General features: G+C 42.6%; 1 protein-coding gene across 6 annotated transcripts in view; it reads left to right on the top strand.

Moving 5' to 3' along the window:
• Positions 1-275: 275 nt before the first annotated feature.
• Positions 276-15,306, top strand: part of ATP11A (ATPase phospholipid transporting 11A) — a 120,750-nt gene continuing 105,719 nt past the window's right edge. For 4 of the 6 annotated variants that reach the window (XM_052705844.1, XM_052705842.1, XM_052705841.1 and 1 more), the window contains exon 1: positions 276-520. In XM_052705844.1, coding sequence (XP_052561804.1) covers positions 482-520 — 39 coding nt within the window. In that variant the 5' untranslated portion in view covers positions 276-481. The remainder of the gene's footprint in view (positions 521-15,306) is intronic. The other 2 variants (XM_052705840.1, XM_052705839.1) reach the window with 1 other exon arrangement.

Here is a 15,306-nt window from a genome sequence, read left to right as displayed (position 1 = left end):
GGTGAGGAGGGAGGGGCGTCGCCGCGCGCATGCCCGCCCGCCCCGCGTGACGTGCGCGGCCGGGGCAGCCCGACCGAGATCAAAGCGGGCGCGGGGCGAGCCGGGGCGGGCGGTGGCAGCGAAGGGAGCGGTGCGGGGCTCGCCCGCCGGATAAAGTCCTGGGCCGGCCCCGCGGGGCGGGCGCAGCGAGGGGCGGGAACGCTGCCGGTCGGGTGCGCTGTCGGAGGCGTTGTTCCTCTGCGCCTCCTCCTCCCCTCGAAAGCGTCGCGGCAGCCGCGCTGTGGGGCATGAGGGGCCGCGGGGCACCGCGCCGCAGCGGCGGCGGTCAGCGCACGGCTTAGCCGGGACGGCGAGGAGCGGCGAGGGAACGGGCGCGGCTCCCTGCATGTGGCACGCGAGGAGAGCCGGGCAGCCCGGCGGCAGCAGAGAGCAGCCGGCCGCGCGGTCCTGAGCGCCGGGCAGCGGCGACCGGCCGCCCGCCATGGATTGCAGCCTGCTCCGGACCCTCGTGAGCCGATACGTGAGTACCGCCGCACGGCCACGGAGCTTCCGACGGAGTCCCCCCGGGGCGCCCCTTCCGAGCGCGGCACGGTAGGGATCGGGGCGGCCCTCTGCCGTCGGTGTGAGCGGCTGCAGGCAGCCCGGCCCCCAGCAGCAGCGGCTCTGGGCTCTGGGTGACGTCCCGAGCTCGGTCGCGGTTCCACTGCTTGTTCCGATGGCTCAGTCCGGCTGTGTTTTGCGGAGCTGGCCGGCTTAAGTAGGCGGGCGAGCGCTCAGAGTAATCCGCTCTGCCTGTAGATGCGTGCGGTAGGATTCGAGCGCACCCAACTTGCTTCGGGGACGGAGAGTTGACCCTAGTTGCTGTCCTCCCGGCGCCGAAACAAAGCAGTACTGCTTTAGAAGTACACTACATTTCCAGGTATAGAACGAGGTGCGTGAAGCACAGATCCCTGTGATCCGAGGGCTGGGAACGGCCAACAAGCAGGAGGATGCGCGATGCTGCTTTTGGATGCAGGAGAAACTTAGAAACAGTTGGGAAGTGATGTTGCAAAGAGGCAGTGGGGATTTCCATATGCGCGCAGCTCTTTCTCTCTTGCAGGAAATGCTGTAAGTCATGAAACTTTCGTGCTCTGACCATACCTGTGTTTGGTCAGAACACTCTAAGTTTTGGATGTGTTGAGTTCTGTTCATGTAATGCATGCTGAGTTTTCCTTTCTCGTTTACACATAAATGAAAAAAAAAAAAATCCGGTGGGAAATAATAGTGGATTTTGTTTGTTGTTTGCGTTGTTCTGTGGGATGAGGAGAGAATAGGTGATACTGAATGCAGCGATGTGTATAGGGATCCTTAGAAAGTAACCCCGAGGGGAGGAGGAAGTACTATAAGAACGATGAGGTGTGAGAGAAGAAGTCTCTGTGGATGTGCAGCGCTCTAGTGAGCTGTGCTGGGCTCTGTTTAGAAATAAGATCAGTCTGAATACACTGATCTGGCACTGCTGATCTTCATGTGGGGTTTAGCTGAAGATTTGTGTTCTTGCAGCTGAAGCCTGTACAAACACTCCAAAAATCATACCACATTTGTTGTGTGTAGAGCAAACTGTGATTTCTAGGCATTTTCTGCAGAACTTTAGCTGTAACCTCTCTTTCAAACTGAGCATCAAATGTGACTGAAGCAAACTTAAGATTAGCTATAACTTTTATTTTAAGGGACAAAGATTTACCTAAGAAGACAGCATGTTGGAAAAAGTAAGACACTTGAACTTCTAAGTTGCAGACCATCATCATGCTCCTGCACTGCTGATGAGGGTAATTCAGTGGTCTAAAAGCCTGATGAAACAGCCCTTGTGAAGAAAAATTTCCTAGATCACGTTGCTTTCTGCATTATGTGTATGCAGAGTAGGCTGTGCCTGGGTAACTGTCTGGCTGTTCCAAGCTGCCTTATATATTCTCACCTGTTGCTTGTTCTTTTTGCACTGTTTTTTCCTCAGTCATCTTGTCAGTTTTTTCATCTATCTATCTATCTTATACAGCCATGCATGTGCAGGCACTTCAAGAACACAGTGATGAAGAAGTCAGCCTCAGTGGAAGATAAAAGGCTGGATGTGATCAATCTCTGTAGCTAAGGCTTACAAATATAAATACAAATATAAAACGGCACGTTTTTTACAATTCTCTTTAAGACATCCACAGAGCTAACTTTTATAAAAACACAACATACTGCGTAAGTTTTATTTAGGGATTTAATTTATATACCACAAATACTGCCTTTAATATAGGTACAATATAATACAGTTCTGTTTATTTGACTGCTGGTGTTCACTTTGGATCATGAACTCAATGGCATGCTGTGCTGTCAAAACTTCAATAATAAAATGGCCTCTAGTTAAACTTCTCCAAAGTATAAAATCATGCAAAATCTACATCCTATATGATACAACCAGTACAGTAATTGAAGCCAATAGCCTGCAATCAGCCTGGACCATATATATATATTTATATATAAAAATAAATGTATATATAAATTTTTTCTTCCAAGGAAAGAACACTTTGGAAAAATCTGTCGTCAGGGATCATTATTTCAGTAAGGCCATTAAATCTGGCAAGCTGATTACTGTATTGTTTTGTTTCTTTTCTCCATGGTTCGTCTATTTTTATACAGCTACAGCAGTGAAAATGAAAATTAATAGTTTAAATGCTGTGCCTGAAACTGACTGCTGTAACTGAGGAACAGATGTACATGTCAGCAGTGTCTCTCAACAGTTGTTCACCCGAGCTGTGTACAAAACAGTTATGGTTCAGAAGTGTGGATGTGCTTCCCTTTTTCCAAGCTACTTTGTAATGAGGGAGAACAAGCAGTGGCACTTACGCAGGAGTCATAGAGAAAGATACAACACCAAAGTATACCAAAGTAAGCTCGTACTTGAGATTATTTCGAATCTATGCAGAGACTATTCAGCAATTGATGGTCTAGAACTATGAATTGTCATTTTCCAGGCTGCACTTGGGACTTGGTTAGCTGTGGATCTTCCTGAAGCAGAGCAGTCGCTTCTTGAAGGAAGCTGGAGATGCTGTTGGGGTCATTGCGTTGTACTGATGGAAGCTTCTAATGCAGTAGTGTCTGAGTCAGGTGTAACTGCTTTCCTTTCTCCCTGATACGTGTTGTAGGGCATAAGTTAAATACCATTCAGGACAGTTCATGTCCTGAATGTGCTGAAAGGTTTTCCTGCAACCCCCTCTCTACCCCATTTTCTTTGTTATTGCAGTCACTGCCCTGAGGCAATGCAAAATAGTTCGTATCTCAAAGGCTGTATGGAAGCATAGTGATGGCTGGGTGCTGCCAGGTCAAGCTGATGTCAGTTTCTTGATTTCCTGAAATGATTCCTGCATTTTCTAATATGTATGCTATTCACCTGCACCGTTTTCTATTTGTTTGTACCTTCCAGACATTGGAACCCTCCAGTGACATGGTTGAGTCAGACCCATGTTCAGCATGCTGGTCATACCATACCTTGCATCGCTTTACTGAGAGATGGAATAGTCTCCTGGAAGGACAGAGGCAGTGATAACGTTGTCTTATGCCGTTTCAAAAAGGATATTGTGGTGTTCTGCCTCCTTATATCCATCCTGCAGATTTCTTTGATTTTTGCTCTCGTCCTTTCTGTTTTCGTTGGCTGCAGCCATACAAAATTTATAGGGCTGTTGGGGAAGAATAACTTGCTGTGCAGAGGATGTCTGTTTCACTGCAGTGCAGTTGATCTAATGTTCAGAGTAGTTTTCTAAGCGCTTCTTGATCCTTCAGTCTGAAATAGAGCAGTGCAACTTCTTCATTGGGTTTGAGAATGTCTGTATGTTTTGCTGCTTCAAATTGTATCCACTGTAGTGGTGGCATCTTTAAATAATGAAGTAGAAAAACCTTTATATACAGCTTTCCACCACATGAAGCAATGGCAACTGAATAAAGCTTTCTGTAATGAGATAAATTTTGGTCATTTTTTTAATTTAATTTCCCAAAGAAGGGAAATAGTGATCCTGTGAATACTGTGTGGAGAGGAAAAAAAAAAAACAAAAAAAAACAAAAAAAACAACCCACCAACCCTTTGGGAGTAGAGGTGGGGGTAAAAGGTTTGATATCACACATTCTTTATTAGGGTATAATCTGTATTTCTGAGTGATGCTTTTGCATCAGGTGTCGTGCTGCAGTCTTACCTTTGGCTTGTTTGTGTGTTCCCTGGGAGATGGGTGCTACCCCACAGTGGGCAGCCTCCCAGTCTGAGAAAGCTGAGTTAATGCATGCTGCCAGTGAGTGCCACGCAGAGCCTGCCTCTGTGATCAGTGATGAGCAGAACTGGTCAGTTTAGCATTAAAAGTATACATTATTTAGGGGCAAGTAGGGGGAGGAAACAAGCATATCATCATAATCAGTGCTGTGTCCATAGATGATTGGTGACCTTTAGTATTAGATTGGATTATTTGGAATACTCGCTATGTATTATTAAGCAACATGTTTTGTCCATGTAACTAGTGTTACATTAGCTTTGTCTTTTAATTTGTGCTGTGGGGGTGAAGGGCTTTGCTAAGCTCGGGGCTTCTGAAGTTCTTCGGAAGAGATAAGTTGAGAGATAGCTAATATCTTTAAAACAAGTCTCAATGCCATCATATCTCTCATAAAATAAGCACTATTTTTCATCTGCTTAATGAAATGTGTGCGAGTGCCTTGTGCATTCACAATAGCTGCTCATGGCAGACTGTGGATTTGCATATGCATGAATGTTGTTGGCTCGAATATGCCTGGGCAACCTGGAAAACATCACTCTTAGCATATATTTCTTTGAGCACCGGATGGTCACTCACCATCTTGTGGCAGAACGTGACGGCCTGTTCTGAATCTGTAGGGCAGCTGGCCCCTCGTCAGGAAATGCTCCTGCCCAGGGCAATTGCTTTGAATTGTATGGTAAATGTTATTGGGCCAGCACTGCATTACTGGGCACCTCTGCCTCTATTATGTAGTATGCTTAGAAATCCTGCCACTGTATTGCTTCCCCTCTTGTTCTTATACTACTTTAGGAGCACAAACCTGGATGTTATGTATTTGTTGCCTGTGTAAGTATTTCTAAAGTATATAGCAACATATAAAGATTTTCTTTAAAAAGAAAGAATGGTTTTCTACAGTTCTGGCCTCTGGAAACCTTCTGGTCTATTAGTTCTGCAGGTGGTTCTGAAAAATCTTCCTTTGGGAGGATGCAGTAAATGAAATTACAAAAAGGATGCTTTATTTTTCACTTCTTTAGAAGGAGTGGATTGACTTACTTGTAGTTTAAGGAGGTGATTGACTAATCTGGCCAGGAAGTTACATGAGGATTTTCTTTTTCAAAGCACGTTCACTGCTAAATCAGGAGAGCCTGTGAATTTTGGTTAATAGTTCAGACAATTATGTTGTTTCTTTTTTCAATATAAATCCCAAACTGTTTTCTAATTGTATTTCTGAAGTATTTTACTTGTACACATAGTCTTAATGTAACTATTTTGACCTGAGAGCTTGAAAGTAAGCCTTGGTGTTCTGGAATTATTTGTGTAAAAAGACAGGCCATTTATCAAGCAGCTGAGATGATCTGTGGTTTTCTAAGCTTTGCTAACACATCTGAAAGCAGCCCAGTGTTCCAGTTCTTGCCTTCCCTCGCAGTCACTCAGCTTTCCCTGAGACTCTACGGACCGGTGTGAGAGAAGCATTGGCTCCATGTTTCTTACTCAGGGTGCCTCTTTAAATGAACACTTTTTTTCCCCCTGGCTGTCACTTGCAGTAAGTCAGAAGGGTTAGTTTTTTTCCTCCAGTGATAGAATTTGACAGAATTTCAAGCTCTTATAAATGCCAAATGAATGTGTTTATATCCTGACTCTGTCTGCAAGCAGTCTGAACTGTACAACAGACATTCTCTTTAGGGGCTAGGCATGTATTTACAGGCCAGTAATTAGTACCTTGCATTTCTTAAGTGTTTGTGTCTGTCCCTGGTGTGGAATTTATTTATTTATTTATTTATTTTTTTAATATATATATCTCTCCTGGATGTCAGTGTGTCACAGTTCTTCCTGATGCTTCCCATCTCACCTTTCTGCTCTCTTGCACAGGGGTGCCAGTTGTTCCTGGTGCGGAAGGTGTGACTGAGTTTAAACAGCATAGGTCACTTCTGAATTCCTGTCTCCCCCAAGCATCCTTGCTTTGTTGTTCTCCTATCTGCATGGGGTTGGTTGGTTTGTTTCCTCTGGGTGATGAGCCTGAACAGTGTGCTGACTTCATGCTTTTCAGCCCCTTCATCTTTACAGAGGCAAAAATTGAAAGCTTTACTTCCTCCAGGAGTTGATTGTAGTGAGCGCAAAGTGTGGCTGGTGGATGCTGGCACTTCTGCAAACCTGCCTAGCTCCTGCATGCTGGTAGTGAGTTCTGTTTCATGCTCTTTCCAGCTTTGTAATGTATATATCCCAAACTCCCCAAAACAGCCTTACCTTCACTCCCTCTGAAAAAAAAAATCCAACTTAACAAATAAACAACCAGAGGGACAGTAAACAAGAAGATTTATGGGGGCTAATTACTTTGAGGAAGATGCAGTTTCTTTATCTTTTGGGATGAACGAAAGTAAGACTGTATGTAAAACAGCTTCAAGATGTCAGAGAATGTATTACAAAGCTGGTTGCTATTGACTACAAGATGTTGCTCACCTGTAAGCAGTGGATACTTCTGCAATGTAAACCCTCCCAAACACATTCTCTACTCTCAGTGCATTAAAGTGACTTAAAGTAGATCAAGAACTCTTAACTTTGCCACTTTTAGCGTCAAAAATAACAGTTTTTGCAGTTTTTCTTCTGATATGACAACTGTAGTTGCTTTTGTTAACTTTTAATGCAATATACTGCTCTTGTGCCTCTTGTAGGGTACCATATAATCCTTACTGAAAGTAGGGAACCTCTTCAAAATCATTAGCAGGAATGAAAGAAGGCTCGATACAATGTAGCACGCTTACAGCTTGAAATCCCCATGCACTGTTTCACGTTCATTCTTTGCTCCTGTCATACTGCAGTAATTGAAACAAGAAAAGTGGCAAGGCAAAATGGGATTTTCTAATGAGCCTGCCTTTTTGAAACTGAAACACTTAAAAAGCAATAACTGGGCTGACAAGTAGAACGTTTCACAGATATCATACCAGGCTGCTGCTTGTGCTGTCGAGGTGGGGATATAGGCTCATTTAATTTCACAGGACTTAAATGCAATGAGGAAACAGTCGTGTTTTGGAAGAGCTGCAGTGTGATTGACAGTGAGATGCTACCTCGTATGCACATGACACCTAGCAGGGAAAGGAAACCAAGAGAAAGCTCTGCTACAAAAAAGGCAGAGCAGATGTTTTAGCACCTGTTATGTAACTGGATTTGACTTTACTGTTTTTGGTTGTTGTTTTTTTTTCTTTTAACAAAATAGCCTGCCTTCCTCATTTTAAGTCTTTTAGTTGGATTATATTTTTCCAGAATAGTGCTTCTTATACTGCATAATGGTAAACCAGTAGAATGATATTGCATTTCTATTTGTGTAATTGTCAAGGGACGTTTCAGTTGAAGTTCATCCTGAACTGAAGCAGAATGACACTGGAATGCTATTATCTTCTCTGCTATAATTGCCATGGCAACAACTGCAGGTAGACAAGGCAAACCAGGAATCCTTTGTAACACAGATACTGGGTCTCTGTTTTTCTTCCCTCTTGGCAATGACCTCGGATGCTTGTGGCACGAATGTGCTCCGAGTCACCATGAGAAGTGTTTTCTTGGCTTTTGTTTCATGTAACATTTACTTCAATTTTGTTAAGTGTTTATTATTTGTGATACTATATTACAAATTGCATGCTTTCTAGGGAGGAACTGGCAGCCTAGCCCAAATTGTTCTAGGAGATGGATGGGATAAGCCAGGTTCTCAAAGTTTGGAACTTTACAGCCTATGGGCTATTAAAGCACTTAGATCTCTCCTGTGGATCTGGATATTAATTTATCTGCTATTCCTTCATCTGTTTTTATGATGAGGATGAGAGTATTGCCCAGCTCTTTTGCAGAGAGATGTTTTAAGGGTAGTTCAAAGCATTGAGATGATTCTATACTACAGTGCAGGAAGAAAACTAGTTCACAGTGTAGGCCTATAACAAGTGTATGTAATGTTTTTTTTTCTCCTCACTGCTTAACTGTTCTACATGTCTTTTTCTTATGCTACCCCTGATTATAACCCCACTCTCATTCCTTCAATTACACACACTGACTTGCAGATGTGTGCACATGCACTCTGTGAAATTGTGTGCAATTCCTTTGGCAATGTCAAGAACTACGCCACGTTATGTCTAGGTACTCAGGTATGCTGTGAAATTATGATCTGGGATGCTTGTTTTTATGATAGTTGCTTACAAGCATGAAAACGTAAGAATTGGGCACTTCCATAGGAACATTTTTCTATCCTGCTATTCCTTGTAGATTAATTTTCCTTTTTGAAATACGAGAGTGATTAATTTGTTTCCTTCATTAATCATTAAATTCATCTAGATAGTGGGGGGGGAGGTTGGGGGGAAGGGGGGGGGGAAGGAAATAGTGTTAGTGAAATAGTGAAATAGTGTTTCTCTTTCCTAGTGGTGCTGACCAATCTCTCTGCTTCAGTCAAAAGAGGATTTCATATAACCTATTTTAAATAGAGGATTAAGGACAATTAAGTTCTTCCTCTACATCACTACTAAGATAGGATGCTGTGAAATCCTCTGAAAAGAGCATCTGTCGAAGCACCAGTGAAGTTTTACAAAGATAATGACTGAAACAGTTACATGAAGGGCTTTTTTGCTTGTGTAGAGTGAAAGGTGGAAGAGGAACTGAGCTATTTACCCAGTAGTGTTTGATTTCTTAAGGCTTCTAATTTGTGTTGTAAAGTGGATAGGTAGAAGAACTGAAATAAGGTTTTTGGTTTTTTTTTTTTGACTAAATTGCATTAGGAACTTGCACTTCATGCTTAGCATTATACGCAGCCCTTCATATCTTCTCAAAATATTATTAATAAAGTTGCTTTCACAAGCTGTCATTATGTTTAAGTGCAAACACTAATGCCATTCATTTCTTCCATTTTGTGTTCCTTCATTTATACCATTCATTATGATTATGTGGCCTTAGGCTTAGTTAGACCACTGTGCTTTCTGGGAGTTCATTACAAAATAAAACCAAGGAACATACTACCATTGTTGGAAAACATGATGTGTGCAATGATTAATGCAAAGGAAAATTGTTTGTGTATTTTGAAAGAGGTTTGCTTACTAAATGGACCTTTAGTGAATGATAGAAATGACTTTTGTGGAATATGGACAGTACTCTGCAAAGCTGTAAACATAATATTGGAACGATGCCTCTGAGAAATTGCTCTTGTAATCTTAGCACTAACAGTTTCAGGTAGGATACTGATAATTGCTGCTGCTTCAATTTTGGTTCCTACAGAACACTTGTCTAGAGAGTATGGTCTACTTTAGAATGACAGTACACTTGCAGCATGTTACACTACCTTCAACCAGAATCATTCTAAGTGTTCTGGGTGATTCCAGTCCTTCTTGCTGACTTAAAGCTCTTTGCAGGCATGTATACTTTCTGTGCAGCAGCTTTCCAACACTTAAATACACTGTTGGTCTTCAACATTCATGAGGAGTCAAGGCTGTGATAGTGAGTTGGTTCTGAAAACTTTTGTTTGAACACAGCTGTTATTTTTTTTCCCCTATCCTTTAAGATGAAGAAACTGACAAAGCTATCTTAATTTCACCTGCAAAAGCTCAAGTGTTGTTAATCTTCTAAACGGTATTAACAGGCTGTTAACTACTTAGAGTGGTCAGGTGACCAGATGGCCTAATTTGGCTGGAGGTGCCTGTGTGTGTGTAGGGATTGGGAGGGAAGAGAGGGGAGAAAAATGAGTGGGGGGTGTTGGCATAGGGAAAGCTATGCCCTGAGCCCTAAACTGCTTCATCCCTTCGAGGTGATGCATGAGTATGCTGACTTCAAGATTCTGCCTGGTTTTGTCTGTGTGAGGAGTCTAAACCCTGATGCTTAAGTGGCTTTAGCATGTAGAAATAAAAGGAGGCCTTCAGGTGCTCTCATAAAGCAAAGTACAACTGAGTATAAGCAGATATAAACAGAGCTTTATATAGGACAGTCTGGATTCTTCTGTCTTTTTCAGCTTTGAGGTCTCAAATTTGTAACACCTGTCCCAGAGGTTGCAGCCTAGGACTTCATCCCTAGGAAGTAGAAAGGCCATGATGAACACTTTTACTTATAGTACTGATGGTATCTGCTGTAACTTGTTCAAAGCATTTGTGTGTGTATGCACATAAATTAAATGACTGGAGGCTAGACTTCTGTTGGGTGTGTAGAATTAAAATCTTGGTATTCCTTTGCCATTTTGTGGTATGTATTTGATGATAGTGCTTAAAACTGAAACTAATAATGTTTTTACCCATGCTTTTTTCTTGCCTATGTTGAAAACGGTAACAAAAGCCAAACAAGGTTTGGTTGATGCAAGGTTGTAGTGGAGTAGTGAGGCAACTGTATTTCCAGAGCTTTAAAACAAGTAAGACTATAGCCTTGATCTTTTGACTTGTTTGTTTCAGCTCCCACTCAGACAACATAATTCTACTTATAAGATCACGTCTTGCTACGCAATAGTAGTTGCTTGGTTATGCAGCTTCTAGCTAGCCTTAGTGTTCGGGTGGGAAAACAGTGCCTCTGAACTCATCACTTTCAATGTGCAGCTCTGTTTCTGTCCAGGGGAAAAGCAGAGAGCTGCAGAGCCTGGCGGGGTTCTCCCTGTTTGGTGCTGGGCTGGAGGAGATCAGCTGAGGAGTGGGCAGGCATGGCTATGGCTCTGCTCATGGCTGCAGGCAGCCATGTGCTGCCTCCTTGTGTGCTTGAAACTGTGATCTGGAATTCAGAGTCTCTCATGAGAGCGGGGCTGTGCACGTAGCTCTTCTAACCTTTGAAGAGCTGTCAGAAGGCACTTCGGCAGTGGAGATCAGTTTACTCATTCTTTTCCCTTCTATTTTGGATGTGCTGTTGGCTTGATGATAGTGATATCTCTTCACTCAGACTGACAAACCATTGGATGTTGAGTAGAAGGGTGCATTTCTATGAAGATAACTCTTTGGATTTGAAGCTGAAATTAGTTCAGTAGGAGAAAGTTCCTTTGTAAAAGAAAGGGTGCTGCCCAAACTGGGGTTCTGGGTAGTGCTTTGAATAGGGGTGTAGTGACTGAGGAGATGACCTGTGAGTCAGGGCTCCTGACAAATGAGAGACTCTGTCTTGCCTGGTGGGTAGCAGCTGCCATCAGAAAAGGAGTAATTGGGAAAGATAACACTTCATACAAATGACAAGGAGCATTAAAGAATTAGAAGTCTGGGTGCTGCCAGCTAGAGAGAGTATTACTTAAAATCAAAGCAACTTCCCTGACTTAACTGTGTGATATGTGCTGTCATATAGTGCTCATGTGCCACGTGGATTGGCCTTTCTGAAGTTCTAAGTGCAATCAAGGTGTAATGACTTTGGAGAAAATGGAACAGACATAAGCTTAGCACTTCCTACTGTGTGTTATATTAGAACATGCTTTATTGAAATAGGGATGCTAGCCAGAACAGGAATCTGCTGTTGGGATTATATAAGCCCAGGGCACCTTTAACCCTTTCACAGGCAGCTGTGGAAGGCTGGTAAGGGAATCTTTGCTTATGTGAAGGCCATTGTCAAAAGCTTAAAAATCAAGGTTTTCTTGGCATGGAGATAAGATGTACACAATCCCTTTCACTAAGGATGTTTCAAACTCTTTTTTAATTCTGAAAATAATTATCTCCTAAAACTTCTTTGGATGGGAGTTGAGGGGAGGAAAAAGCCCATCACAGAATGAGAGATGCAGGATTTCGTAAGCTGTAAGTGGCTAGATTTCTTAAGAGCCCTCTTAGTGGAATATAGCCAGTCTCTTTACAGTTTGAATGTTTTGTTCTCTGTTCTTGTCTCAATGGCTGAGAGCAGCAGAGTGGTTCAGGAACACAGAAACGCTGTTTGGGAGAGGCTGTGAGGGTCTTACTATCCAGCCTGCTAGAGGCAGAGCAATTACAGCCAACAGTAGATTGCATTGTTGCTCACTTTGCCTAGTAGGCTGTGTGTGTAGTATGTTCTTTGCAGATACAAGGGGGCGATGGGGATAGTCCACACCTTGTAACAACAAAAATCCCTTTCTTTTCTGTGCTCATAGATATAATTCCCCTGCTTCCTTTTTTTTTTTTTTTTTTTTTTTTTTGGTATGCTTATTTCTTAGAAAATGTGAGTATTGAAACAAGGAATCCCTTGAGCTGTGTTCTTTTTCAACACATTTTGCTTTAAGGGTTGATTCCACTCAACAACTAAGTATGCTAACTCTGGCACTGTTTGCTATGTAATTGTGTGCCCTAAACCAAGGTAAGCTATTTACTTTCTCAGATTGTGATTGCAGTTCTTAAGTGTTTCTGAATTGACCACAGAATATCCTGTTTTCTGAAAACTGTTTACCTTGTGTAATCTAGCAGCTGCTGATGTACAGTTTGAATCACATGTATAGGCAGGAGCTGTTTGGGATTCTCTAGCCAATATAAAGCTTTTCAGATAGTTTAGCTGGGGGACAGAGACATCAAAACATTTGTTGATGTCAGACTAATCTGAAAATACTTTCTAAGTCTTTCTATAAACAGTGTCCAGATGATGTGGAGAAATCCATTCCAGCCTGCATAATTCTGACTGTGAAATCAGAACTGCCAACTTGCTTAGTGTTAATTTAAAGGAAATATTTTTGTCTCTTTTGCAGCCATACTGTTTTCTCCTCTGATGAGGTGACATTAAAACATCATAGGTTAGATCAGGCTCTGTGGATGAAACTGTGTAAGATAGTAGTGATCACCTTTAGGCTTGATGAGTTGTTATTCTGAACAGTAATTACACCGTATAGTGTATTTCTTCGTTCATGCATTAAGAGTGCTGTGATAGAGGTTCACAGTGCTTCCCTGTATACAGCTCAGTAAAAATTGCTGTAGATTGAACTGAGGCTTTAATAGCAATGGACCTGAGCAGGTTGAAGTATTTCTGCTGGCTCTTGTTGCTCCAGTTCTAACAAAAACAAACAAAAAATTAACCCCAAAGTTGCACTGGTGTTAACGCAGTCACTGTCTACTACCTGAAGATGCTCTAATCTTTGTGATAGAAAATGGCAGCAAAGAAGGGAGCTGTGGATGGGAAACCCTTCTCCCAGAGCCAAAACAGGCTGCATGCCTACAACTTTTCCATAGAGCACTTAATTTGGAAGCTGTTGATGTATAAATGACCTCAGCAGCAGGAAGAAAAAAGCCACTAGACTTTAATTAGTAACAAATGGTGAGAAAATGCCTGTGCCCTTGAGACTTAGGCTTGCTGGTCTCAACTTTCACGACAAGATAGCTGTGTCACCATGGAGCACCAGCTGTGGGTGCCTGTGCTCTGAGAGGTTATTCTAGAGCTGTGTGTAAGGTTTGAAACTGCATGTATATACAGTTTGAGGAATATGGGAGCAAAAAGGAAGGAGGGTGAGCTCTGGGTGTCCATGTAAAGAGATTTGATTCATTTGGTCCTATTACCATAAGAATGTTTGTTCAAAATAGCAGGCTGTAAGCTATTCCTGAAAGACTTATTGCTAGGTTAGGAGCCTGACAAGCTTCTGGAAAAGTCCTGAGGCTTAACCTGCTTAAAAGGCAGCAAACATGATTTTTCTGTTTAGAAGGAAAGTACGAAAGTGGAAACTGCTTGATCTCAGTATATTTGCCTTACATTTTTTAAGATAGTTTGGAGCGTGTTAATGAAGTGGATTTCTGTCACGGTTTTAAAATCTCAGAGGAGGAATGTGAAAGAATATTCCATAAAACAAAGGAAGTCTTTGGCTGAAGGAGATTCTTGAACAGTTGATGTCATGTGCTTGAGGTCATGTGTTGTGGTATGTCCTTCTGTGGTTTCTGAGCTGGTTGCTGAGGGACAGCAAGCTATAAATGCATCTTTGTCCTCCACTTCTGCGGTCAGTTGAAGATGGCTGAAACTCTTAGTGGTCAAGCTGTAAATAAATTGGGAAATTAGGCCAGCGTTCCTGCTACTGACTGGAGTTTGCTTTTTCACTGAAGTGCTAATAGATTCCCTAGTAGCTTAGTTGGCTTAAATTATGGAATGCTCTCTTAGGAGATCTGGGCTCTAAAAGGGGGTCTAGAAGCTTTATGACACTACCCTAGAATGTAGATTCTGCTTCCTCTCTTTGGAAAAGAATTCTGGGAGACCAGTACTCATTCTATGCTGAGTTCAGCCTTTCCATCCCATTATATTAAGCAAGCTATTGCTATGTGCTAATGCAAGCCAAACAAATGTGCTTATAATTGTGATCTTACCTTGCAAAGTATGTGAGTGTACAGTCTGTTTTCAGGAATGTCATTAGTGTCTTAAAGGCTTAAATCCTGAGCCTGGGCTTTAGCTAGAATCTTTACCAGAAAGATATAATTCCTGTTGGAATGGTATCTAAAAGCCTCATGCATCTTGCTGAAGTGCTGTTTGTTCTGTTCCGCTTCCTTTCCAGGTGATTCAGGAGGTGCTGTTCTTCTGTGCTCTGTCTCTAAGTAATCTATTGATCTTTAAGCTCAGATGCTTCTTATTCCAGTACCTCAGTTTGTCTTTAGCGCTACCTCAGCTAATCTTACTACAGTTCATATTTCTTCTGAAAAGCCTTTCTTACAGGTCTCCTTCTGCTCAGGTCTCCTGCCCATTGTTTCACAGCTATCTTCCTGGAGCCTGTGTTGGGTTCATAGTCTTTCTCTGTAGCTTTTGTCCTAGCTTGTCTACCTGCTCATATGCATCCCTTAGCATCTTAGCAGCTCTAGGAAATGGAGTAGTGAATGCCAATAGAGCTCTCCTAGCCTGGTAGAGAAGTTGCCTTTCTCTTCCTCAGGACTAGGCTGAGGGAGTTGGGCTTGTTCAGCCTGGAGAAGAGAAGGCTGCCGGGTGACCTCATTGCAGCCTATCAATACCTGAAGGGAACCTACACCCAGGAGGGGGGAGTAAACTCTTCAAAAGGGCTGACAACAGCAGGACTAGGGGAAATGGATCCAAGTTGAAGGAGGGAAGATTTAGGTTGGATGTTAGGGGGAAGTTCTTCACAAGGAGAGTGGTTAGGCCCTGGAACGGGCTGCCCAGGGAGGTTGTGGATGCCCCGTCCTTGGACGTGTTCAAGGCCAGGTTG

This window comes from Tympanuchus pallidicinctus, unplaced genomic scaffold (genome assembly GCF_026119805.1).
Source record: "Tympanuchus pallidicinctus isolate F22 unplaced genomic scaffold, pur_lepc_1.0 scaffold6, whole genome shotgun sequence".
Lineage (NCBI taxonomy): Eukaryota > Metazoa > Chordata > Aves > Galliformes > Phasianidae > Tympanuchus > Tympanuchus pallidicinctus.
This window is presented reverse-complemented; position numbering and strand designations above follow the sequence as displayed.